The 27,800-nt window shown below is 38.7% G+C and overlaps 1 protein-coding gene across 1 annotated transcript; it reads right to left on the bottom strand.

Moving 5' to 3' along the window:
• Nucleotides 1–661: 661 nt before the first annotated feature.
• LOC146004675 (ionotropic receptor 21a-like) lies at nt 662–2,642 on the bottom strand. Its single transcript, XM_083143598.1, has one exon. It carries the CDS (start codon nt 2,547–2,549, stop codon nt 828–830), a length of 1,722 nt encoding a protein of 573 aa, XP_082999724.1. The 5' UTR covers nt 2,550–2,642; the 3' UTR covers nt 662–827.
• Nucleotides 2,643–27,800: the final 25,158 nt, after the last annotated feature.

Here is a 27,800-nt window from a genome sequence, read left to right as displayed (position 1 = left end):
TCAACCTGTTGTAGGAAAATTGAACTCTTTTTCTATGGCCATCCTCTTCCCCATGGTCTGCATAGTGGATTCACCAAATTTCAGAGTTCTACGATCCCTCGAACAGGCTACAGAGGGCTCTGAGTTGGGTAACTTTAATTCTTGCCACCCGGTAGATGCCCGCTTTACACATTAAAGTAAATTTGATTTAAGTATTTATTTTCATACAAAAGTTTTGAGCGAGGCCGATATTCTCGGAAATAAGTCTCGTCTTTTCTAGATATACAGAAGTCTTCTCGTTCTTGTCTCGATTTTCAAAACGTTGTCTCGCTCCGGGGGAAAAGAGAAAGGCAAGTGGGAGAAAAGGTTAAGTGGAAGAGAGAATGAGAAAGAGAGAGAGAGAGAGAGAGAGACAGAGTAAGATCTGAAATTTTACCCAATCATCTCCTCAAAATGTTCTGCTACCGCTCCTGATGTTCACATATTTACACAGATCAATAGGCTACCTGATTGTGATCTCTCAATGAAGAATTTACACCAATTGCAGAAATGAGCAATCTTTTGAGCAATTAATCGACAGTGTTTGCTTATTGATTTTTCAAGCATTTGTATGTCTAAAACAGTACTTCTTCAATTTTCTACAAGTGCGTTAACCACAATGAAGGTACACACTTTAACAGGTATTCACTGTATTTGATTTTTGTTGTTGTGTGATAGCATTCTTAAGTGGCAAATCCCACATACTTTACCATACATTTATTTTAGTTGTTTATACGATTTTTCCATTATATTTTCAGTTTTGACTCTGCCTGGACTCATAAAATTATGTCCACAGACTTGCACTGACGTCATCCGCGAAAGTTCTGCATTACATAGCAGAATTGTCCACATTCTACAATGAATTTAACAGTAGCTATGAACAATCCAATCAGAAGGAAGTAAAATATTCCTTGGAGGTTGTACATGCTTAACCTAACAGGCTCGTCACTCTTGTCTGGGTTATAGTCTAAAACATACTTTATTTTCTGAGGGGTTAGCCTGATGGTTTCCTTTTGCCAGAAGTATATCAAGCCCGTTTCTGCCAGTCTATTGATTACTCTATCAAACATCTGTCTATGAACAGAATCTCGTTGCAGACCTATTGATATACTGTATTTAACAATGCATTCGTTCATTAAGAGCAGAGATTTCCATGTTTGTGGATCGACGAATTCAGCCTCGGCCACATAGTCTTTACCAAGTACCTGGACTGTCACAGCATACTTGCCTGTCTTCAATTTCTCGTTTGCTTCCTCTTGACTCTGAATCAGCTGGAATTTCTTGTTGAGGGAGCGAATTTTGGGATCAGGGGAGTTGCCCAGAACGAACGGGACAAGTTGTCCTAGAGAGCCCCAGGTGATTCTACTATCAGCTAATTTGTGCAAATTATCAACAGGTTTTGAGAAAGCTGGGAAACACAGGAAGGACATGAGCCCACTGGTATAGCAAGTAGACACTAGGAACGACCACATGGAAATCCAAAGGATGATATGCCTGATGGACATTTCCGCAGGGTATGCGATACTCGTTAAGACTAATGTGCGGTAAACGTCCAGGAGGCACTCACGGAAATGCATGTATCTGCAGCTAGACTGAGAGATCAAGAACTTCTGAAGGTGAGCCCATGAGTACAGGACGAAAGAGCTTAGCACAAAACTCACAAATACAACACACCACAGCATAGCCTCAAAAGGCAACACAATGGACAACCATTTAGCAATCTGATCTGGTTTTGGTGCAAGGAAAGTGAAGCACATTGTGCTGTGAGGTGTCGTGAAGGACATGTCATCTACATAATCATAATAGACTATCATCCCTGCTATTCCGATGTCTGCACGTTGATAAGCAAGATCACCTTTCACCCCAGTGTAAGTTCCATTGAAGTACAGCTTCCCCCACTTCTGTTTGTCCTCTGGTTCCTGCAGCGTCCATGTAAAGTTCATAGCTTGAGCAATAAGAGTTAGTAATTGCAACTCTATACCATCGTAGTGGACGAGGGATTCGTTGTTTCTTTCGATGACAGCAAACGGTGGGAAGTTAAACGAAGAAACTTTCAGCCTACGTCCGTGAAGATTCTTCAAGTACTTGTTAAACACATAATTGTTCTTGATGAATCTACCTGACACCCAAATGCCAAAGATAATAGCAGAGGAATCACCTTCTACTCCATGTACGTAGATCGCGTACGAATCATTTTGTTCAACTCCTGAAACTTTATCTATCACGGCAACTTGAGAGACACTATGTAAAGCAGAGTGGATGATGACATCCACAAGAGATTCATTCCCGCCACCAGATGGCAGCACTAGGTAACGACACTGGGAACAGACTAGAACATTCTTAAGTTTTTCATCCAGCAATCTTTCCATCGACGATAAGCTTCTGAAAGCTACTAAAAAATCTGAACAACCTTCAATATGAGCGTAATTCAATGCCAATTCCACACTTGACATTTCTGAATCGGCTTCCGTCTCTCTTAGGTACACAGTTATAATCGACACGTGAATGGATTCATACCAAACGTTTATCATATCCTCTGTTGATTGTTTGTCATCTCCTACAATGACACCACAACGAGATTCGAAGTAATATTTCTTGACGACATGCTTAACTAAGGTGAACAAAGTGTGTTTATCTTCGTTGGTTCTTGTAACAGGAAGAATTGAAGCTTGAACTGTAAGTTTGCCAATACATATACAAGAAATTATAAGAAAGATTCTTCTTAGATGTCTAGGATCCCTGACGAAATAATTCATGGTAAGTTAAGCCTGAAACAGAAGGAGAAACGTTTCAATTGTAAAGTACAATATCAAGTAAAAAAGAATACAGTAGAACGTCTCTATAACGGACACCAGAAATGTCCGTTATTGAGAAGTGTCCGCTATTCGGATCAAATTTACAATGCTGCCCCGGCGCCCACCCAGCGTCGAATAACATGGGTACCTGGGAGAAATCCTGGGGGGTAAAGGTGGTCAGGGGCGTGATGCTGATCACATCACTCCCAACTACGACCGGATCAAGAAAGTGTGGTGCGTTACCCCCAGACCCCCTATACGCCTTCATGGCGTGGTGCTATGCACAGGAGAGCACTTTACCTTTTTTTATAAAAACTTAATTTGCGCAACAAAATGTTTTATGTACAATGTTTTGAATTTGTTCTAAGTTCAACGAACAAAATTTATCTTGCATGCAAATTTTCCATACTTACTTCTAATGCACGTACAATTTTGCAAACACTAGTAGGCATTGATGATTTTGCCGTCTTTTCATTTAATGTTTATTGTTTTCATGTCTGCCATTGTAACACACATGCTAATGTTAATTATTAAGAAATGTTTCCATATACCTCATGTATTTATGCCGGGGAATTAAGAAATGTTCGTTATTTATAGATGTCCGCTATTCAGAGGTACAAGAAGAAATGTTACTGTAACAGGAAAAATAATTTCCTCAGCGTAATATGTAGAGGCGAAAGATAGTCGCCTTCCGTGCCATAGAACACAAATCTGTTGCTTTGCATGAATAATGGCAGATCTTATTATCTCAATGGGCATTAACTTTATTGTGCACCAATCATAACTCACCTTACCTGACGTTCCTCCTCTCAGTTACTTACATATCGTCTCTTACCCGCAAGGACACGTACCTCAATCTCGTTCACGGTCACGTCTTGATTTTTAAAGTTTGAACTCAGTTTCGATTCCAAGTTCAAAACATCTATTAAGTGTTAGGGTAAGAGAACCAGGTCAAAAAATCTTCTCACCCTTCTAATATCGTTCTACAAGTAAGAAACAACGATAATCTACAATCATATATCTACGATCTTTTGTGCTGTCTTTTATCAGCAGCGCCATCTTAGAAGCTTTTGTGAAGTAAAACGTGAACAAAGAGAAACGAAATACGTACATGCAATTTGTGACCGTGTTTCTTTTATTGGTCACATCTGATTGAGTGCTTCTTTTGTACAACTCTTCCCTTTAGTCTATTTTAGGTCAAGGATTACTGCTATTTATTTCGTAACGTGACCATATTGTATTAAATATATCACAGTTATTAAGAGAGCCTTTCAATTTGGATAACTTCCTTGATGAACAAAATTGATCGTAAGATATGCTAGCCATAGGAGTGCGCCCGGGGGAGGGGTCAAGGGGGTGCAGTTCCTCTCCCTTGGAAATTTAGTGTAGAGAAATCTTATTATCGTTTTTAAACAATAGTATTCTCTTTAAATAGGGTGACCAGACATACTCTTTTAAAGAGTATTATACTCTTTTAGAGGTTCATATATATACTCTGTACTCTTTTTAATTTCCAAAAATCCCCAAATATACTCTTTTCCTTGCTATTTAATTTCATTCATTATTTTACGCGTAAAAATGCCTTAAAATCCACAGAACGGAAAACGTCAAGATGTCAACAAACTGAAGTATTTACTTCTTGACTCAAGAATTTCCTATGAATAATTTGAAGTCATTTTCATATTCCATCATCAAGCAAAACATATTTCAAATTCATTGGAATTTAATGATAATGATTAGGGCTGAGCCAATACCACTTTGAACCGATGCCGATACTCTTACCGATTCCCACCGATACCGATACCGATACTTGAAAATTGCAATAATTAAAATTTGTTCAAAATATTCTCCTCCAATTATATGCATCAACATACCAAGAAATTTGCTTTAGAATATTCAAGAATTGCATCATAATATTACAATAGATATTATTTTGTCACAAAATATAGTTTTTTTGTGCAAAATTAGTGTAAAATAGAAATGAAGTTTTAATTTTGCATAATGTCCAGGATAATTAGATTGTCAAGAAGACGCGCGGGATTTTTGCGGACCCCGTGAAAGACTAAAATGCCGGAAAGTATCGGCTGGTATCGTTAGCTGAATTCCAACCGATACTTTCCGATACCGATACCACTGGTATCGGTCGATACCGATACATCGGCATCGGTATCGGCTCAGCACTAATAATGATATTTTTGAAACTTACTGTGCAATTTCAAAAGCCGTTGAAAAACATCTTGAAGATTGGGGGGAATGAAAAGAATCAATGATGGGTAAGTGGAGGTCAGCGTGCAAAGATTTAGTACAGGCTGGGTCACATTTAAAAGTGATTGTGCCTCTTATAAAATTCTTGTTTACTCTGCCTGGTACAAATTTTGATTGTGTTATTAAAACTTATTGGCGAGAGGAAAAAAGTACACTCCTGGTGTCAACACTCGAACAAGTAATGAAAGTAAAATTCAATGTGGACATGACCTGTGAAGAGTTTGGACTGGCAATAAAGGACGAATTAAACATACTCAAGAAAGCAAAATCATCCCATAAGCATGAAGGATGGTGCCCATTGGTGAGTAAGTATTTGTAATTAGCTAATTACATTAGACCCTTAAGTAATTTGAATCTTTAGAGTGTAGGCCTATTTTATAGAGGCTATAATAGAAGGAATAACAAATAGCCACCCTTATTTTCGTTTTCTTTTTATGTTTTGTGCATGCGCACCTTCAACCTATAGACTATATTCTTTTTGGACAACAAATATCTGGTCACCCTACTTTAAAGAATAACATTTTCAAGGCGATGAAGGTTCCAAGCAACTACGGCGGGTTTATTTCCTATGTAATTGGACTGTCTCACTTCGTTCTCCAGCAAATTTATTGTTATTAAAAGACTCACGCATTTTATTCGTTAGCCTAGCTATTTGGTATAAATTGGTCACACATTGGAAATTAATAAATTATGTGTAGTTGTTTTGAATCTTCTGTACGAAATTATGTTTGTATGTAAATTAGCCTGAACCACAGAGTAGGAAAATAAAGGGGGAGGGGAACAGAGAACCTTTGTGCCACTAATAGAGTGATTTTTGGTGTGGTCTGGATACACACACTAAATAAACACCCATATTTGGTACCCATCAATATAATAAAACAGTGAGATGGAATGAGGTTTCTCTTTCTCCTGCTGACCTTCCATCAAGGCTTTTCCCTCCTTAATCAGAGGGTCTGCCCACACCTATGTCTAATAAACGTACGTGCATTATAAGCAGTGATGTGCCGTAGACTATAAGTTTACGTCTACATGCGTTGTCTACACGTAATCTACGCGTAGATTACATTGAGTTGTAGTTTACATAGACTAGAGTCCAGCGCAGATAGTTCTGCCGTGCGATGCGCGAAACAACTAAAGAAGCAGTGTTGCTAATGGAGCAGATAGAAAAATTGCTGCAGTGCGCCGATGCACAGCTGTTACGTACAACAATAAAATTAGAGAATTCAGGTCTATCTAACGTTGAGTTTTAAACGTCATGCATTATACCAGGACTAGGATTAATATGTACTAACAAGTGGCTTTGTATGTAGCTACATACATATGGACTAAAAATTCGCAAAATATGAACTAACACATAAGTAAAATTACCAAAAATGCTGCAAAGAAGACTTCTTCTTACGATTCCTTATTTGAGTGATTTCAAACAAAATTAAAAAATATATATATATTATTTTTCATTGCATTAATGCACTGGTGGCGTTCTAACTTTTCACTCCCAAAACCCATATACACTGGTATGGAACTGCAACGGCAGATAATAACATGCCAACGTGTTAAACCGCTACAATTGCACCATAACACTCCTCCTCAAGCAGTATTATTATTTCCTCTCTGAGATCGGCGACAGTCGGTTGCCTTTGTTGTACATTTACAAAGGATGCCGCTTCCACAACAATAACAAGTACATATACTGCCACTAGACGATAAGCTGCGCGGCTTTTTCTTTTGTTATGAACCAGGGCCGGCTCTAGTCATTTTGCCTCCCTGGGAGGTGGCGGCAGATGCCGCTCTATTTCGACCCCCCCCCCCCCGGTCATTACGCAGCAACGGAAAATTGAAAATCAATATATTCCTAACTAAAACATCAAAATATAAAATAAATAATGAGACTTCTTATGCTATTTCAATACTATTCAGCGCAAAAGAATATCTCGCTCGATCACAGTTTTCAATAGGCTTATTTTTTTCTTCTCTTCAAATTTTGCCGCTCTGGGCGATGGCACGGTTCGCCCTCCCCTTCCGCCGGCCCTGCTATGAACTTGGTCACCCATCAAAACATGGCAATTTTAACACAGAAAACAATATGTATCACATTAAGCAGCAAAAATGACAGCCTCCTCTATGCAATTTCTACAAGAACACGTGCCGGAGCCAGAGTTGAAATGATGATGGAGCCACATAATTTATTTATTTTGAATAATTTCAAAATTATGAAATATGAACAATTTGTGAATTAAACCTGGCTTCCTCCTTCATGAACTCGTGCACGTTGCTTAGAATTTCCCGAGCTTGGCTATGCAAGGTTTTTGATTTCAACTTCGACAGAACTGGAGGCATTATGGAATTTAACGTTCATTAGCAAACACACACTTTTACATACACACACGCAATACACGCACACAACGTCAAATCGGTCAAATACTTAGTATAAAATAAAAATATGGTGCTTCCAATCCAACAAAACTCACCGCCACTTTACCTGCCTTTCCCCTTCCGTGGCAGAAATAGTGCTTCATTATTACAGTTGGCAACACTAGTTACTAGCTAGCCAATGGACATGCACTGCATAAAAGAAGCAACCACTACGCCGTGCTATATTGCCACATTACCGTCCCTGCCGAACGTGGGAACCGCGAGCTGGAGCGCTATTCAATTGTTTTCAATGATGTTTGCGCGAGTGTGTCCAGGAATGGAATGACAATATGGCAACAATAGCGAAGGTTTTCGAGCAGGGTAGAACACGTGATGCTAAGAGAGAGTGAGACGAAACGAAAATTCGTTTCTACGCAACGGCAAATTTATGTGTGATGCACTCTACGTAGACAATCTAAAGTGCATTAAAATTTATTTTCAAGGGTTTCATGAAATGAAAGTGACATTTTTACTATATTGGTTCCCAACGAAATGAAAAGAACCCTATTTACAACAAAATTTCTCTTCTCATCTATTACCAACTATGGAAGAAGATAAATAGTATGCAAAAAACAACAACAGATGGCAGTCGTGGGCAAGAGTGGTATTTTTCCCACAAAACACTAGAATATTTCCTATATTAGGTTTCTTCCTAGGTGAGAAATTGTTCGAAGTTGAAAGAAATAGTATGAAAAGTTCACCTTACACATCAGCAACTGATACGCAGTATAATTTTCTTTTAATTCCACGGCGCCCTTTGCTAAGTTATCAACTTTCGCCATGTTGTTTACATAGATTACGTAATCTACGTGTATGAAATAGTCTACGTGTAGAATGTAGACTATCGTTGTTTACGCGTAGACGCACATCACTGATTATAAGTCACGAATGTTGACTACTTTTATCAACTTGATTGGAAATATTAATATCGTCTTGTTCATTTAAAAGGAAGTACAAAATATGAGATTAGCTTATAACGAGGCATAAATTCTGTCATTTTAACCGTGTGAGATCTGCTCAAACTTTTCATCAGTGGTAGATTTTGTTCGTCAAAAACTGTACAGTACAGAAATGCAATTCAATTCAATTCAACCTTTACTATGTGGTTACGAGACAACTCACCAGGTTTCGTTCCGAGCGTAGAATCCACGCTACATCAAACATTCAAATACCACGTGTCAGTGGCTAATAATCAATTTTTCGATTTATCATGTCTAACACCTTTCAGCGATCGCGAACGATAAACATTGAATTCTCGAATGAAAAAAAAAGCTGTAAAGCCATGACGAAAATCAACAATAAGAATGAAGTAATCGTTAACAAGCACAATCATATTTCTTGTGCTCCTTGTTATTGACATAAACCTATCTTGATTTCAAACAGCATTCAAACCGCGACGAAAAAGTGAATAATTTTGCTTTTCACAATAATTGACGCTTCGATTTGCCAATTGCAACTTTTCCGTTCTGCATTTCTTACTTTTTTTATCGCTTATATGTCCATTTTCGTTTGTATGAATTAGAATAAACGAATCCTTTCCGCAAAATACTTCTATTTTTCATGATGACCAACACACACGAAACACGACTCAAGTCTCGGCACAATTTCGAAGTTCTGGACAAGACTTACAATGAGACATTTGTTTCATCGAGACGAGACGAAGACTTAGGCTATTTCGTCTCGGTTGAACTTTAGTAAACTGGAATATGAAGTGAAAATCGAAATTGTATGCTACTCAGTTCAGTACCAAGAGCGTGACTTATACATATAATAAATGCTGTTTAATAAGCAAAACTTATGTTTTCTATAAGCATTGTTTTACATTTTTTATATGTTGTTTCAAGGCTCGACACTAGACTATGGCCGTCGCACGAAATGTTTGTTGCGAGAAAGGGGGTTGGGCCAATGATAAAACTTGAATATTAGAAATAAGGACAATAATAATTATTATTATTATTATCATTATAATGCTTATGATTCATATTATATTATAAACCCATAAAATATACCTATTTTTTCCAAATATATTATTATTAATCCTTGGAGAGATTTTTCTACTCGATCCACTAGAGTGAATATCCAGCACAATTGTTTTTTATATTATAATTATTATATTTCTTACACATTTTATACAGTTAGTCTACTGAAATGCATAGTTATTGTAGCTTGTTATTAACTTGTACACACTTCGTTCAATAAAGATGTTTAAAAGTTAGGGGGAATTTTAGCCATAGTAGGCCCTATGTATAACACATAAAGTACTAGGCAACAAGAAGCCTGCATATCTCTTTCAGAAACTGAACACAAATTCGAGCAGACATGGACATGTAATACGACGAAAAAATTATTGTCAGTCCCAGTACATAATACGACCACCTACGGAAAATCATATACCGTAACTGCCACTAAAGAATGGAATTCCCTCCCAACCTAACATCCATCAACAGCCACAAGCTATTTAAAAATATTCTCAAACAGTATCTACTGGCAAGGCAGCGAAATACTTAATCACGAGCAACTTTTCATTCATAAAAATACTCACTGTAACTTTTATAAACTGTGTGCATATAAATCTTATAATTTCATTATTTTATCTCACTTCATTATTATTATTATTATTATATTATTCATTGTTCCAGATTACTGAATATATATACTTATGTACTAAAGACCAAAACAACAAACATTAGATATCTATGTTCAACAATTTATAGGTAAATCTGTTTTTCTCCCATTATATATACATATACACGTATGTACAGTCTTAGAAAAAAATACCTGGGCCACGGGACGTAGAATTTCGTAACGTCTTAAAGCCTGTTGTTTATGCAACCCAAATAACAAAATATTCGCTTAAGTTTGCCTGGTGATTCTGAGTTCTCGGGAAGGATTGAGCTTTGATAGCATGAGTCACATGACTCGTGCCCCAGCCACAACAAACAGCTGGGTGCTACGATGCCTCCAGAAGAAAATTTCAGGAACTGGTTTCTTGACAAGACCTACTCGTAAAGAAATACTATTCTTTCAAGTGATATTAGAGTCATTGTCAAGAGGTTCGCTGAAATGATGGTTCTCATCACAGACCACATGCCACACGTTAATTGTTTAAGTCCAGTTCATGCACTGGACCTACAGATTAAAATGGGATCCGAACCAAATGCCTCTCTATTTGGTATTGAATTCGAAAGCCTTTCATTACATGGCGAAGACGTTACCACTACGACATCAGAGAGGCAATGGAACCCCTTGAGAAAGAGATAAGCGAAAATTGCTACGTGACAAACCATATTTGCCCGTAAATTTTAAAAATAAGACTATTTTGTACTGACAGTTTCGAACCGTGGGAGAGGCATATATTTTTTTGTACCATCGTCCATTTCACGAGTTTATAATTCTTCCTCACCGACACGAGTAACGCGAGTGGTAGAAGAAAAGCGAAGTAAAATAACTGAAACAGAAATAAAAGGAAAAAGCGAAATAAATTTTATTCATAATATTCTGCAGTCACTTGAGTTGTATTCACGGGATGCTATCTTTAAAGAAAGCCGTGGTCTCTTCCTTGTCTTTTTCGCTTTCTTTGTGCTCTTGCTTCCCCCGTCACGATTGGTCTAAAACTAATTAATGCGACGTTAATTAAACAATCCAAACAACGAATCAACTGCACAAAACAACATTCCAAATGTTTTCGAATCGGAAAACAATTGAGATGCTGTAAAATGACTTAAGATGCAGAAGATGCAGTAATAAAGTGGGAATTCGCTACCGTATAGAATTAAATCGGTAGAGATGTTCGATTTGATTGGATGTTTGTTATTTAGATTTGCTATTCTTTCACTTTTGGCAAATAGCGACGATGAAGATGAGTGATGCTATGATGAAATTGATGAAGGGACACTTACCAAGGACACCCACGCCCAAGTCGAGATTCTAACCAGGGACCCATGGCATCGTAGCGCGCTGTGCTAACCACTCCTCCATGGAGTGGACATTATAGCATATTTTGTGTGCTCAATTGGGATCAATCAATGGAATGAATAGGCATATTATATGATTAATAAATTCATATCATAATACCACGTCATATTATTCGGCACGAAGTAACATCAGAGACATTCAATCTTGCATTTTTGCCTTTCAACTAATTCTTTGAATTCAGGTTAATCACAACAAAAAGATAAATTATGAAGCAAATGATAGTGAATGTGGGATATTATTACGAATTACCTGACAGAAACAACATTAAGCAGGCTCGGTGGTCAAGCTCATTAAGTGATTGACATTCGATATCGTCGCCAAAGTTCCCGGGTTTGAGTACCGTCCTTGTCGGGGGTGTTTGACTATTTCGTCATCAATTTCATGTAATGGTCACTCGTCCTTATCGTCGCGATCATCGAACAGGGAATAAAAATTATAAAAATAAATACGATGGAAGAGTACTTATTTCATCTCTCACGAAATCTCCTACAAAACCGAAATATATAAAATACATGTATATTCATTCACATACATTTTCGATTTCTATATTTAACTAATCGAGACCGAGAACGGGAGAGCAATTTTCAATTCGACAAACCGAGAGACGGAGAAACTGTCAAGTCTCGTTTCTTCTTGGCACCTCCGTAATCGAGTTGTTCTGTTTGTCATTGGCTTTGTATTGGCAATTATTGCCAGTATTCTTCCCCTGCAGGTAAACCATAACGACGAATTATGATGAAATGAAGCAGATAAAAGGGCAAGAACAAGAAAGTCATGCCTGTTCGGGACTCCAACCCAGAACCTTATGTAACGAGATTTGAAATTCTGGAGAAGGCGTCCGTGTTTCGCTTGGTTTTCTCTTTCCTCTACTTCTCTTATATTATCATACATGTATAATAAAAATGGATCTGATACGATATGTTGCGATTCATAATTGTGCTGGTTAGATGCTACAGATGTGAACTCCAAACTGCAATATATTATTCCCTTGTGTTTCGTATGTGGTTGAACATGAAATTTTGTTACACTGTGACAATTTCTTTCTTAGTTTTGGTTTGGTGCACAGATATGCTAATCTGGACTCGACCTTCAGTTTAAAGTGGGATACTAACCACTATGTGCATCCACCGTGTATCAAACCCGGGATCCACTGATTACAAGGCGACGACGTTATCACTACGCCATCGAGGAGGCCCCATGACAAAATGTTATTCACTCGATCTCTACCATAATTTATTTCAGCATTTACATTTTCGATTTCTTCTTCTTTTTTTCCTTTTGTTAACTACTCTTATACAACTCTTTTTGCGTCTTCGAATTTCTTCTTGTTTCAGGAAAAAATAATACATGCAGGCTGTATAAAAATCCCCCGTTCAAATAGATAAAACGTTCACTCTCGAGAACTAATTTACATGTTTATCACTAACGTCACCATTAGGAAGGAAACTATTGAAATGGTAACTGATATAACTGCAGATGAAACAATACTTACAGCCACAAACGAAATATCTATTCTTGTGTAGCCTCACAGACAAGTATATGGTGAGTCATTCACTCTTGCTGACTACGGGCGAAGGTCACTGAACTAAAGGGTGGTGGCAAGCAAACTGGCTTCTGCTCTACCAAAGACGAGGTCACGTGTTCCAGTTATCAATGGCGTACGAAATAAGGAGGAACACAGCTATCTGCCGTATGTTTTGGTCCCGTCATTGCACATAGAACAGTTTATCGTCGTGGCCTTGAAGTTCCCTCAGGGCACTCCTACGTAAAGGCTTCTCAGCTAGAAGGATATCTTCCCCATTGAGTGGAGGAAAAGTGGGTGCGTATAGAGGTCCTTCAACTTTCGTATTCTTTTTCATTTCAGAACCCGTGCTGTATCGTCGACTTAATCCAATCTATTCGATGTAGGTTTTAGGTTCTGTTTCTGTTCGGTTATTTCACGTTGTCTTCCTGCTTATGTTATTCGCGACGAAGGTTCTGGATTCGATAATCTGGACAATAACGGGATTGTGTTAGTTGCTTGATTTGGTGTCTTAAGTCCACTTTATGTCCTGTTAGGCTAATCGTGAATGGACCTATGTTTAAAGGGGGATCCGAACCACTATGTTCCTCCACCGAGTATCGAACCCGGGATCCCTTAATTACAAGGCGCCCACGATCCCACTGCGCCATCCGGGATTGTGTTCGAAACGAATGAATCAAATTTGAGTGATATGATATGCAACCATTGGAAGACTATTGAAAGAAAACCTTTGGGAACCTGGCAGTTTTTCTACTGCAGACAGGAAACCATAAACATGGAAGAGAAGCTTATATTCTATGAAACCTGACGCTATGTGCTCGAATACTGGCTAAATATAATCCATAGAGGCATAAGAACGTTAAACAACCTCTTATATGATACATATAGGTTTAAAAAGGTCAAAATACAAAGATTGTGTGCCCCTCACTGATGGCGTAGTGATAAGGCCTTGTAATCAAGGGGTCTGGGGTACGATACCAGGTGATCGCACATAGTGGTTCGGATCCCACTTTAAACTGTATGCACTTCAGATTAGTCTATCTGTGCCGGTGACTCAGTCGGTAACGCGTCTGACTACCATGCTATAGGTCCCGGGTTCGAGTCCCGGCCGGTTCAAGCCCGGGAACTTTTCTAACGTTGGAAGCGGCCCCAGCGCCCACCCAGCGTCGAATGACATGGGTACCTGGGGGAAACCCTGGTGGTAAAGGCGGTCAGGGGCGTGATGCAGATCACATCACCCCCACTCACGAACGAATCAAGAAAGTGTGGGGCGGCGTGATGCTCATCACATCACCCCCACTCACGAACGAATCAAGAAAGTGTGGGGCGGCGTGATGCTGATCACATCACCCCCACTCACGAACGAATCAAGAAAGTGTGGGGCGTTACCCCCACACCCCCTATACGCCTTCATGGCGTAGCGCCAAGCACAGGTGAGAACTTTACCTTTTTTTTTTTTTTTTTGCATACAGTGGACTTACAACAAAATTTCAACTTGCGATAAAGATTATGATAAGGTATTAAAGAATTGGGTCTAACACATTTTTTTATTGTTTACCAATGACATTGTTAACTAATATTCTTAATTTCAGTTTCAAGATGAAATCGGCTACGAAATAAAAGGAGTGGGTTCATATTTCTGTTACGAAATTCCACTTTTGTAGTAGACCTGTGCCACACTAAGTTGTGACAATAAACAAATCTGAGACACTTTCAAAGTATTAAATTTCTATCTACGTATTTGGGAAACATATTTCAATATAATACTTTTTTTGGACGCGTCAAATCATAGTATTTAATTCCTGTTTTAGCAGCTTTAAGAAACCAGATTTTTTTTTTGGGGGGGGGGTTACAAATGCCCTTTCTGCTCCCGTCAAGTTACGCCTATGACAAACAGGAATTCAAAGTAAAAGACTGTCCCGACTAAATCGGGAGACACGTCTGATAGATTTACAATTGGGAAAATCATAATTAAGCGTGTAGTTGAAAACAACCTATTTTCATATATTGCATGCAGCTCTACTTTTTCTGCAATGTGGATCAAGAACTGGGGACGTGGAGAAGCACAACACTCCACGTAACCAATAGTCACGTGACCCTCTTTGCTTTCCTGTCATGTTGACCTTCGCGTGGAACACATTTCTCGGTGTTAAGACAGGCAAAATCACCCGATCAGCGAAGGGTGCAATATGTGTTGCCTACCCTCCTGCATTACTTGCTCCTATTAAAGCCTTATGGGGAAGAACTTTTTTCCATGACTGTACGTGTATATATATAAAATTGTTCTTATTTGTATTGATATGTAATACTTTTCATGTTTTATTTTTTTCTTTCAATGTATACTCTTTTTTCCATTATATTGTATTAATATTTCAGACAAGGGTCTGTTGTAAGAAGGGCCCTAGAGGCGAAACACGCCCGCTCCAATAAAGACAATTTTATTATTATTATTCTTTATGTTGTGATATTTCACACAAAACTCTATTTTTTTCGCATTTTGAAAACTATGAAACCATTCATTTTTTGGTTTAAACTATAGAATATGTAATTATAAACTGTATTACACTCAATTTTTTCGATTTAACGCATTTTCTTTAGTTCGTCATTCTGTTCGAATAATAAGTAACTGGATTGATTATATTTCCGTTATTAACCATAAAAATAACAATCTTTCCGATTTTTGTAACTTGAACGTTGCCAATTTCTAGAGGTGGGTTGATTCGACCCCAGCCTCCTCCCGATGCCCATGCAAGAAACCGAGGCTACAGTTTAGATACCGACGCCGAAAACGAGACACATGCAAGCTCGGTGGCCGAGAAGGGCGTTAACTGATCGATTTTTTACCTCGCCACAGGCGATAAATGAATGTTAATAGCAAATCTTTAATTGCAACTTCTACCATCGCCGTAGTGTTAGGTAACGCATTGAAGGGAAGCGAATATTTCAGGATACAACACAAGCAGTGGCGTGCCCAAGGGGGGGGATTGGTGGGGGTTATACCCCCCCCCTTTTGGTCCAGTATTTCTAAAAAATGAAAAAGAACGTCAAAGGCAGGAAAATATGGCAAAATGAGGACTGACTACTTTAAAAATGTACACATAACCCCTCCCTTTCGAAAATCCTGGGCACGCCACTGAACACAAGATTACAAGGGTGCAAATTAAGAGTGATGGAAAATATTGATCGAAAATCCGTGATGGATTACTTTTCAGATGGACGATTTGAAATATTCCTAAATTTATCTGTCTGCAAGACTGCAGATAAAACTTTATCATGTTATCCACAAAATTTGAACTTTTCACATGTCTAATTTAAGACATTTTAGAAACTAATAATAGCAAAAGCTATAATAATTATCACATATTGTGTTCAGTACAATAATTTACATAGCTTGTGTAAGTCCATCCTTGTAATCGTAAACTATCTATCTATATGTTATGTTTATACGTGATGAAGTAGGAGCAGCCCCGTAGCCAGGAATTCTTTGTAAGGAGGGGGGGGGGTGAAGTCAATCCTAGAGGGGGCAATTTTTAATATACGGTGTCGCATTGGCAGATATAGTAGGACCCCCTCCCCCAAAAGAGATAAGTAACAGAAAAGGGATGTTATCTTGAAACTCAAAGGAACAAAAAAAAAACAACTTCGAGCCACATCAAATAGCAATATTTCGATAATGACCTTTCCAGATTGCCAAAGAATATAAAGTTTAACATAAATAGGCTGATAGGGACTGCATCTACTTGATATTTACAGGTCGATAATGTTAATGGACGATTAATATGTACCAACAGCTTTGGGCCTCTCTGTAGAACTAATTAAGGGAGGCCTTTATAAATCATGCTTCATAATGATTCCCTCTAGTTTCCAGCATGCAAGATTTTTACGCACAAAGGAATCGAACGAGAATCCAACAACACCATTGTGTTGTGTTACGGAAGAAAAATTGAATTAATTAAATAATAATGGTTACATATTATCTACACTTTGATGATTGAATTAATTAAATAATAATGGTTACATATTATCTACACTTTGATGAATTGTGTAAAAATTTGTAATACATTTTTTTGTACTTGCTAAAACATTAAAACATGGGTCCCTTAGTCCACCACTGACTCTATTTCTTTCAAAGGGGAGACTCTTGCATCACTACAGACAATGTTTACCTACTGGTCATGTTAACCATTTTGCAAAATATTGTCTGAATCCTAGGTGAAATACATGTGTTTGACACCTGACAAACAAATAGGAATCCCTTGATTGATCAACGACTTCTTGGATTACAGTGTCATCATTAATATTTCATATTAAGTTTCATAGGAAGAAATTGTTTTGATAGGGCGCAAATAATTTTACGGAGCGGCATGGCATTCTCTTTAACATTTTCCTTTCATATAGATTGTTTGGCTCCCATGGCCGACTCCTGCCACCCCATAGCTATGGCTCTGAACTGGACTATAAGAATAGGAGGCATTGCGAGCGGAGTGAGCAAGAAAATTTTACGAAATGTACTTTTACTTGTATAAAATTTGTAATCGAGGAGGGGGGGCAATTGCCCTCTGTGCCCCTTGCAAGTGGCCTTGGCCGTCTGGAAGAAAAATGCAAGGAACACGTGAAAACTAATTCCATCACGAGTATCCAATTGCCCTGCTATTCTTAGCTTCTCCTAGTCTTGTTTTTTTTACTTCAATGTTTGCTTCCCCTACATTGGACTTACATCCAAGTTCGGGGGGAGGACAATCCCCCCAGCCCCCTGTGTTTGCGGCACTGTTTATGAGTGTTTCTTCATCAATTTCACGTCATCACTCATTGTTGCGATTGATTAGCTAGAAGTGGCAGAAAAGCAACGCTAAATAACAAGTCAAATATCCATTCCCTCTCTCTACCACATGAATCATTATTACCAAAAGGTAGACTTGGGAAACAAAAAATTAAGCAGTTCCAAGTAACACATCCAAGAAAAACATCCGAACACATTAGGCACCTTTAATACAAGACTACCGTACTCAAAATGTCACCACTGTTCTAGATACTGAAAATTGCGAAATCATTTCCCGAAGTCTGAATCTGGAAGGGAATCACGCCCCCCCCCCCCCAATCCTGAAACGACATTATACGGAATCCTATACACCCTAATAAATCACAAAAGCAATAAGTGTCTTTGTTATGATGCTAGAGTAACACATGATATAATTGTAAAGATTAGAGAGAATTCCAGGTAGGAATGTGTTCCGTATTTTTCACAGGGGGGCGGGGCAGTTGCCCCCCTGCCCCCCTCTAGCTACGGGCCTGAGTAGGAGCCAGGAAGATAAAACGTGATGAAAATATTCTTGTGATTTCAAGCCCGTTTGTACAGTGGGATCCATGAGTATTGCCGTGCAAATTGTCCATGACAATTTTCATTAATTTTTCTCCTATATCCTATCTGTTTTTCAGCGATGGATTTTTATGTATGCTGGTGCAGAAGTTATCAACAGCTTGTTTTGAGTTTTCTTTTAATTCTTGAAGCTCTTATTGGGTCAAATAAAGTGCACGAACATGTTGATGGACAATTTGCATGAAAATACTCATGGATCCCACTGTACATGGGGATGGGTATTTTCTAACAGTTGAACCTATAGACAAACCAGGGTTGAACCATTCGCGATTAAAAATTACCACCTGAGCGCTATAGATCGACCACAAGGAAAGAAACCTTGGGACGAAAAGTCCCCGTGCAGCTTTCCCTTCTTCCCACCACCTAGGGCCATAAGGAAGCATGGTCCACTCTCCCCCTCCCCTACTCGCGGGAGTACGGTGCACAGGAGTCGCGGGTCTGCGCAGGTTGTTTTGCTCGTGGTTCCAATATGGCCGCTCTAAGTAGGATAACTCTTTGTATACATTCAGTAGTAGTACGAAACAGCAACGTGTTGTCATGGCTGCTGTGGAGGAGAAACGTTTAAATTATGCGATATTTTTAAATATTGCGAATGCGATGTTAATTTCAGGAACTCTAACGAAAGTGAAGCTGTGATGAGAACGAAGCATTTAATTATGATTGGCAAAAATAACAGGGAAAACGCAGACGAAACTAATGTAAACGCACTGGTTCTTCAAAGCAGTGCTATATCATCTGCACAGTGGCGTGGCGTGACTTTTTCAAAAGTGTTACCGGCTATCAGTACGACAATTATGCCTGCTAGTCGTTATCACCCCGAAAACATGTCTTGGAGCTAGATATTTGTTAATTTCGTTCTTGTTTTGCAATCAGCACAGTGATTTAGCCACAAACACTCCTAGAAAGAACTACCACTCATGAGACAGTTATCATGAACATCCAATGAATAGTGGTAGACCCTTGTCAATTCTCCATCTGTCTCTGTATCTCTGCAATGAGGTGCGAAGGGGAAGAAGAGAGGTGCGAAGGGGAAGAATAAGAACCACACTTTTCTCGGGTCAGTTTGTCGTTTGTGTGGTACGTACTACTGTTGCCAACTTAGTATTTTGGAGCAAGGTTTGTCCAAATCACGAATCAGACCAAGGAACTATATTTTCGTCTATTACCTAGCTGGTCTCAGTTGTAGTTCAATCCAGCCTTGGCTCTGCAGTCTACCTCCAGTTTCTTCACAGAAATGGTATTCCTATTTTAGGCGGGATTCAGCTCTTTTCTGCCAATCCGATGTGACAACACTGGCTGATCCGGTAGGTCTGAACGGCAACAGGGTCCCTTAACAGGTATATAAATAACCCCATAACACACTATGCCCCAAAGTCCTTCCCCGCTCTTTCGTTGCATTGGCGCCCTCTTCTCCCTTGTTGCCTCTTCAGGGTAGCCGAACGGCCTCCCTCTTCGCTTCTGTCGGCTGCAGAAAAAATGTCCTAGGCAATATCTGCTCGACGGCAACGGTGTTCATTAACGTATTTAACAATGATGTCATTTTATTGAAACAACTTTTTAATTCTTTACATTTTGCTGTTACCTACGGTAACACCGGCTACATGCACGCCACGCCTCTGCATCTGCACCTCATGTTGTAACTGGGATTCTCGGAAATTATTTGAAAATAAAGACATTGAAATTGACATATACTTGAAAAGCTGGGAGGAGCAAATTGCAAACATATCGTTGCAGTTCTTTCTCGATAATATTCACGATTTCATGACCAGGCTATCCTCACTGAAAAATGACATCGTACTGAATGAAGCAGCAACATTAGCATTTCCATTTTCTTTTTCTGGTTACATTTGACATTAATTCATTCTCAAACTATTTTCATCTTCTCTCTTAATCGACTTGCACCTGTTCCAATTTTCACACATACATAATACATGAATGCATTGGACAAGACGCTTCATGACTTTTCGAAAAAGAAAAAGGTTTTATTTATAAAGTACAATTTAAAACTTTACTTTCATGGCAATCTCTCGAAAAATAAAGTGAATAGACTCGTGCATTCTTCGTAATTTCCTTGCCGAATTACAGTGTTATTCCCCATGCCAATCTTCTGTCAATCAATTAAGTTTCCCCTGATTTATTTACAAATTTCATTTTGTTGATTCCACGGGGTGGAAATACATGAAAACTTTTCATTTGTTCTGACCCATAAAACGATTTAGAGCACAAAAAAACCTGAACAGCAGACTTTACTCTTTCGCATATTCCCCATGCTTTAAACGACTTCAACACAACGTATCCTACTTAGACTAGTTCCTGAAAGTCCCACCAGATGGCATATCGGTTAATTTTAATCGCGATTTTTTTTCAGTCTCTCATCTGATAAACCATACGCTACACATAGTTCGACACTTGTCCATAGATGTCACTATGAGCTGCTTGCCCGCTAGTGCTCTCACGGGATTTGTTCGAACTACTTCCAGAATAACATTGTCATACGAATTCTCTCTACCTGTAGTACAGCGCCTTGAATAACGTAGTGTGGAAAACGCGCACGGTTCTGCGCTCTCTGGCTGGTTCCACTCGAAAATGATCCGCTGGTGTTGACCCCGGTGCTTGGTGTTCGACTGCTTATAATGGAAGTAAATCAGAGGCGAAGATATAGTACAAGCAATGCAAGCACTGCTTGCATTATTCGAATATCATTTAATGTACTTAATGTTTCAGCCTTATTTCGTTTCCATCGCACTCGATTTCGCGAAAAATTACGGCCGCAAACTCCCTCAGCAGCTCTGTAGCAAGCACCAGCCTCAATGCTTGCGGCTGCTCTGCGGGAAAATAACGCACCGGAAGGAGTCACATGGCGAAGCGTGAAATTCGAGTGGAACCCGTCCACAACGCTTATACCAAAAGCTCTGCTTGCTGAGCTTGCGTTATTCCCGAAAATAGCCGAGCTCAACCGAAAGCAGAAGGATATATTGCCACAAAAAACTACGAGTGAAGAATATTTGTCTTCATGAACACGTAAACAAGATCGCGAATATAAAAATAATTCTTAGTCATAAAATAACTAAAATAAGTTATTATCATTGTTCAAAATTCCATATACCTAGGTATATATCATTTTATATTACAATTTATTTTAGATTTCGCGAATTGTAAAACGCGTAAAAAAAATGGATATTGGGAGTTCGGGCGAGATGGTAAAGGGCGGGGGTTTGTGTTTCCAGGAAGTGAAATGTCTGCAACCCCGTGAAGAGTTTCCCCAGGGAGAGAGGGAAGATTCGACGGACCTTGGTCTGCACCCTGTGTCCACCTCGGTCCAGCTCAAATTACGTCAAAAGTGTTGACCGCACCAGTGTTTGCAACTGCCAAATTATTTACACAGTAATTCAAGTGAGCTGTTTCACAAATTTTACAACCACATTCAATAAATTGACTGCTTTTGAATAAAACTTGGGGTGAAAATAAAGCTATCTAAAAAGAACTCTCTACTGATATTTACACAGCACAATTAAATCGTATACATTGTACACATTATGAACACAAGAACATGTTTTAAGTTTTATTATTATGACACAATTGGTGCTCCCAGGATTTTTTGTAGTAGTCTCCTCATTTTGTCATCTTTTCCTGCCTTTGACTTTCCTTTTCTTAGGAATACTGGGCCAAAGGGGGGCCAACTCTCCCCCGGCCCCGGCCCCGCCTCTGTATGACACTTTATTACTTAAATATTATGTATATACTCTTTCTGCTGTAATGATTCTGATTCCACCGCTTAATTTCTATCTCCATACTGATATATCTTTCCTTCCGATGAGGGATAAAATTAAGGAAATAGGTTGGTATCACTTTCGGTCGTTTCAGAGATTTCCAAAGTGATCTTGCGTGGATGCTTTCCAGTTGTGGAAAGAGCATGGGAGTGTCTTCACGTTTTGAGAACCTTGAGGCCCTAAGATTTGTTGAATTGTTCGATAGCGGGAAATTTCCTATATATGCAAAGGAGTTTGGAATTTATTGTGGTGAGTACATCGTCTATTCATGTGTTTCTTTGGTTTGAAATGAAATTTTTAAAGTTTGTGTTTAACTTTTTATTTTAATGTTTGACTCCGAATGCGATTTTTAGGGTGCCCACAAATCCTAAATTACAATCACCCAGTGTAAATTAAATGAATGAGTTATTTTACCTAAATCCGTTTGTTACCTGGAATTTCGAAAGTAAATGTGACGTTTGAGGATCATATGGTTTATTTTTAGAACCGTCACTTTATTATGATATTTTGACAAATCCAGCGACCGGGCCAATGCAAGACCATCTTGAGGTTCAGGCCACAGCGCTCAGTCAAGACGTCATCATCTGGAGGCGATCGTCTTAACGCTGTAAACTCCTTGACGTAATTTTACTGTAGATAATTAAGGTATATTTATTTCTCTTATGAAGTTAAATTTTGACATTTACCCTCCCGACGAATATAGTTAGAAGAAAAATGTATATTATTGAATATTTACACCAAAATTTTCATTCAGGAAGTCAGTATGGCCACCACAAAAATTCCTACCATAGCACAAAGAAAGAGTTGAAAACCGTTAGAAACTTCTTGTCGGAAATATTTAAACATTGTATATCTTTGAAAAATATTATCGGGAATATTGGTCAGCTACAGTAAAACTCGTAACCGCTTTTGTATGAACTTTTGTGTGTAAAATGAATTGATTAAATAAAAAACATGTTAGGTTGATCGTAAACTTTCCAAGTTACCTAATCAATTAAATTGTCTTTAAGTTTACCCAAAATTAATCAACCAGATAATGCAGATATTCTGTGTAGCTATACAATCTCAATACAAAACCTTAATTTCTATATTCTTGCAGCAAAAGCGAAAGAAATTGGTACAAGGGCAATGTTACATTTTTATGTATAAAGACTAAACGTAAATAATTTGTCACATTGTAATTTCGATCCTATTGACTTTATTGAACGAAAGATAGCTAATAAACAAATTGAATTTTTTCATTGTCGTTAGTAAGATTTGTGACAATAACTTAAGAGTTTCATTGAGAAAAAAAGCAGATTAATATTTCCATTTTAACGTTCACTTGGGAAATACACATTTGGAATATTTCCTTACACTGTTTTTTACATTCCGTTAGAAAAATCGTGAAAAATGTTAATAAATTATGAAACAATAAACATTATCACTGATTTAATAATCAAAGTTACGAACATTGAAGCTTCACAAAGACAAAAAATAAAAAGCAGTTCATATGAAACAGTTTTAAAAATTTAATACATTTGTAGTTCATATTAACATAGCTAGGTAACAAAATGCTTTCTGTGTGAAAACATTTGTATTTGAAACATAAGTAATATATATATTCTTGGATAGTTTTACACACGAATATTTCATCGACGTTCTTGTTACACATCGCACCTTTGTATTTAAATGTACAACATAGCTTCCATTAGCCTCCGATTAGCATAAAGAAGCATAAAGCGGGATAAAATAAGAATAAATGTACGCATGCATCAACTTTGCCCCGTTGTATAGCTTTCTTTCATTAAGCATTTTGAAACTGAAAATTTGTGTAAATAATATGAATAATTTATCGAATGCTTGCATAAAATTTACACTAACAAATTGCTTTGGTAGACGTAATATTAACCAACGTTTGTAATTCAGGGTAAATTATTTGATAATTCTAAAAAAAATGTTGACAAGTTGTCCACATTTACGAGTATATTTGATGCCTATTTCGGACACATGAAATGTTTACATCATGAACTATTACTCTTATTTATTTTTTAGTATAAAACATTTGTTACTTACCTTGTATCTTTTCGTAGCGACTGAATCACACGGAATTGCCCTAAAAATTTCTCATTTTTAACATCATCTTGAAGAAACGTGAATGTTACTCTTACCTTTTTCATTGTAATTGCCTCTGCAATTGAGTACACAAGACTTATACACCATACCTCTTCCACATTTAAGCATATTTACACGTCATGTAAACTCGATTACAGTTCTCAAATTTGCATTACAATTCCATATTCACTAAAAAGGTCCAACATTGATTCCGAAAAAGCAAATCAAACATGGCAGCTATCTCCCCTCCAGTTGATGACGTTTAGTCACGTGACCGGAGCAAGCCATTAGGCTTTCATATTGAGAAGGTAATGGCCAATGAGGCTATAAACCTTTAATCCTCCTCTTGGCGTGCCATTGTACTACATGTTTTGTTGTACTGAAACATTGCTTGCCTCCTTCGTAAGACTACGCTTCGCTACTGAAGTAAATGGAGTTTTCGCTGCAACGTCTGATTCTTTTACATGAAGCATTTCTATGAATGTGATAATTGCTATGATATTTGGTACAGTGGTCGCGAAGATATTAACGAACATTCTAGATAGTCGACCGGGTCCTGTTATCGTCATACTTTCGTTAATAATACGGGAGAAAAAATACGCGTGGAATGCTCTTGGCAACTAAATTTTTGTGTATTGGTTTGAGTTGGTGTTTTAAGTCCACTTTATGCACAGTATGGCTAATCGGGACTGGACCTACACAATTTTTGTGTATGAATTATGTTCATTATTATTATCATCATCATCATCATTTCTTTTAAAGATATACACACTGAAGCATTTGTATTTGTGATATTTACTGTCTCTTTCTTCCGCTTTAAACTAATCGCGGCGATGATGATTGCATGAAACGACAAGTGGAACCCCACAAAACTTTCTTAGTGCCATCGACATGAGTGTAAGGCAACTTTCAAACCAATGGGACAAGCAACACGGGATGTTCACACTGTCACACTAGTGACACACACTTCCAGACTGTAAAATAGCATTCATTAATGCACATGAGGGTCCAAACAGCAAACGACACGTTCATATGGCATATTCGCATGCTACTTGTTACTTCGGTCGGAAAGCTCCTTAAAGGAAGGGTGCTGAGACCGAAGCGACGCGCTACAGGGGGAGTTCCCAACTAAGTGACAAGCGACATTGTGCCTTCAGTCTATTAGCAAGCGTTGCTTGCGAACAACAGATAGGCGACACGATAAACTGCACATTACAACAACAGCTCTAGGCGACACGATAAACCACACGTGTCGCTTTGTCGCTTCTGCGTCACTCAAACTGGGCCATTTCCTCAATAGCTTGCAACATGTTGCCGTGGTTTGTTGTTCGCGCATGCACGATTCAATGAGTGTCTTGCTTTAGTGAGATTGCGCACCAAAGCGACAAGCGGCACATGACACTTATTACTTGAGGATTTCACTAACCGAACGCTGGCCTGTGCTTCCCATCATGCTGCTACGATGTGAAATGTTGCTCTTGATTGGCTCCTTTCCAAGCAACATGTGTCGCTTTGGTATGAAAGTTGCCTTGGACCGAATGACCGATGTCACTTTGGTGTGAAATGCTCGTATCGTTTGTCGCGTGTTGCTTTGGTGTAAAATCTCCTTGAGGAAACGGTGGTCAGAGCTTTTGTCCCTACGGTTCGAAAGGCTGCATTGATTTCCGACTGCTCGCTTTCAAGCAACATTTGTGGTTTGTCTCCTCGGTATGAAATATCTCTCAGGATACTATTTATATTCTAATAACATAGAAAAATAAACTCTAATACACAGTCCAAGACCTGACGTCCGGAATCACATTGCGATGTTTCTTCTTGTGTTATGCATGCTATTTATTAATTTTATTTTACTTTTCTTTCCAAATTAATGCCATTTCGTGACTGCAAATCACTCCACAAATATAACTGTTTCCATCAATTCACATACCGCCTTTCAAGACAAACAAATCTACATAATATATTCCAAAAACTAACAAAGCTGCATTACTTTCATAAGAAAATTAGCACCGACATTGATCGCACTGCCATCTGTGTTTCTCATCCGTCTGGGGAACCAGTTTCTTGGGTCGTTTTCCACACTACGTTATTCAAGGCGCTGTACTCGTAGTTTATCCACAAAACCCAACACAAATAGATGCCCGGGAGGGGGGGTCAACGGGGGCGCCAGCCCCCTCCCTCGAAAATAAATTTGAACCAAAAAATATATATTTCGCACACGTGATTTTTGTTTAGAAGAGTGTTGCACGAAAATCGTAAATTCAAACTGGAGTGTTTTTCTGGGGTCAATGTAAATATACCTCATTTACCTTCCCGGAAAAATTACCTTCCTTGCTTCTCCCTGGAAAACCCTGGGAAAGTCCATGCCAAGGGTGCAAAAATACAACAAACATGAGTCCTGTTGTAAATACTTCATCCTTGTGTGTTGTTGAGGAGGGAGAAAGGTGAATAAAAACCCTAGTCCTTGGGTCACTTTGCCTTTGTGGTGTTATATGTGGCAGGCTACAAATTGGCACTCCCGACTTGAGCAATGAAATATCACTGTGCGAACTCGAGTAACTCCAATTTATCGAAATTACAGAAGAGAGAAAATAATACATCTTCCGAGTCTTAAAAGGAATCAGTAAATGGAGATACATGACTCCACCTTACTGCTAAGGATTGGAAGTATACATATCTGACTCCACATAGAGCGATTCAGAGAAGCTTGATTAAAGAAAACTGAAAACCTCATTGAGTAAAGTTCCTGTAGGTATGTTTCACCTACGTCACAAACTGTTGCATTGTGGCTTCGAGCAGCCATGATTGAGGCCAGTTCTTGTAAGCATACGGAATTCAAGCAGGCAGGCGGGAGATTTGAACCTTGGTTAATAATACTACTATTACTACTAATAATTATAACAACCACCACCACCTATGGTGTAACAGCTCATTCAGGGCCTAGGCCAACCGTATGACTGTCAGCCTCTCTCCCACCAGATGGGAGATCAGTTGCCCATTTACAGGGTGGGCGACGTGTGGTCAGCACCATAAACACCCCTCCCTCGTTGTTGTAGGTTTTCTTTGTCGCTACTCGTTCGTAGCTTTCCAATTTCCTCACGATGGCGAGTGGCCACCGATCCCATACACAGGTCAAAATCTCAGGAGAAAAGTTGTTATGCTTCCCCCAAGGAGACTTGAAGCTGCGTGTGTCCCGTAGCCAGAGCCCAAAGCATGACACCTTAGACTGCAAGGCCATGGTGCGGGACTTGAACCTTGTTTACGTCGGTTATTGTCCAGTTTTCACCTTATTTCATGATATTTCCTCGCACACGACAAACAAAATTGTCCTTGAACATTGCAGCTGTGCGAATCCCGACAGCACCTGAAACCCATTTATAGTTCTCATGTGACGATATGCAGAATGTAGCATACGAGAGAATTCTGCACTTCCCTTGGTGTTTGGTTTGGCAGCAGTTGCCCATTATCCAATCATAAGGCAGAACGCAGAACTGTCTTCCTAGTTGGTGCTTCGTACAGTCATCCCCACTAATCCCGTGACTTGTATAAATCCATTGCTGTTGAATTTTGAGATG

This window comes from Lepisma saccharinum, chromosome 22, assembly GCF_977018435.1.
Source record: "Lepisma saccharinum chromosome 22, izLepSacc3.1, whole genome shotgun sequence".
In the NCBI taxonomy this organism is placed as follows: Eukaryota; Metazoa; Arthropoda; class Insecta; order Zygentoma; family Lepismatidae; genus Lepisma; species Lepisma saccharinum.
This window is presented reverse-complemented; position numbering and strand designations above follow the sequence as displayed.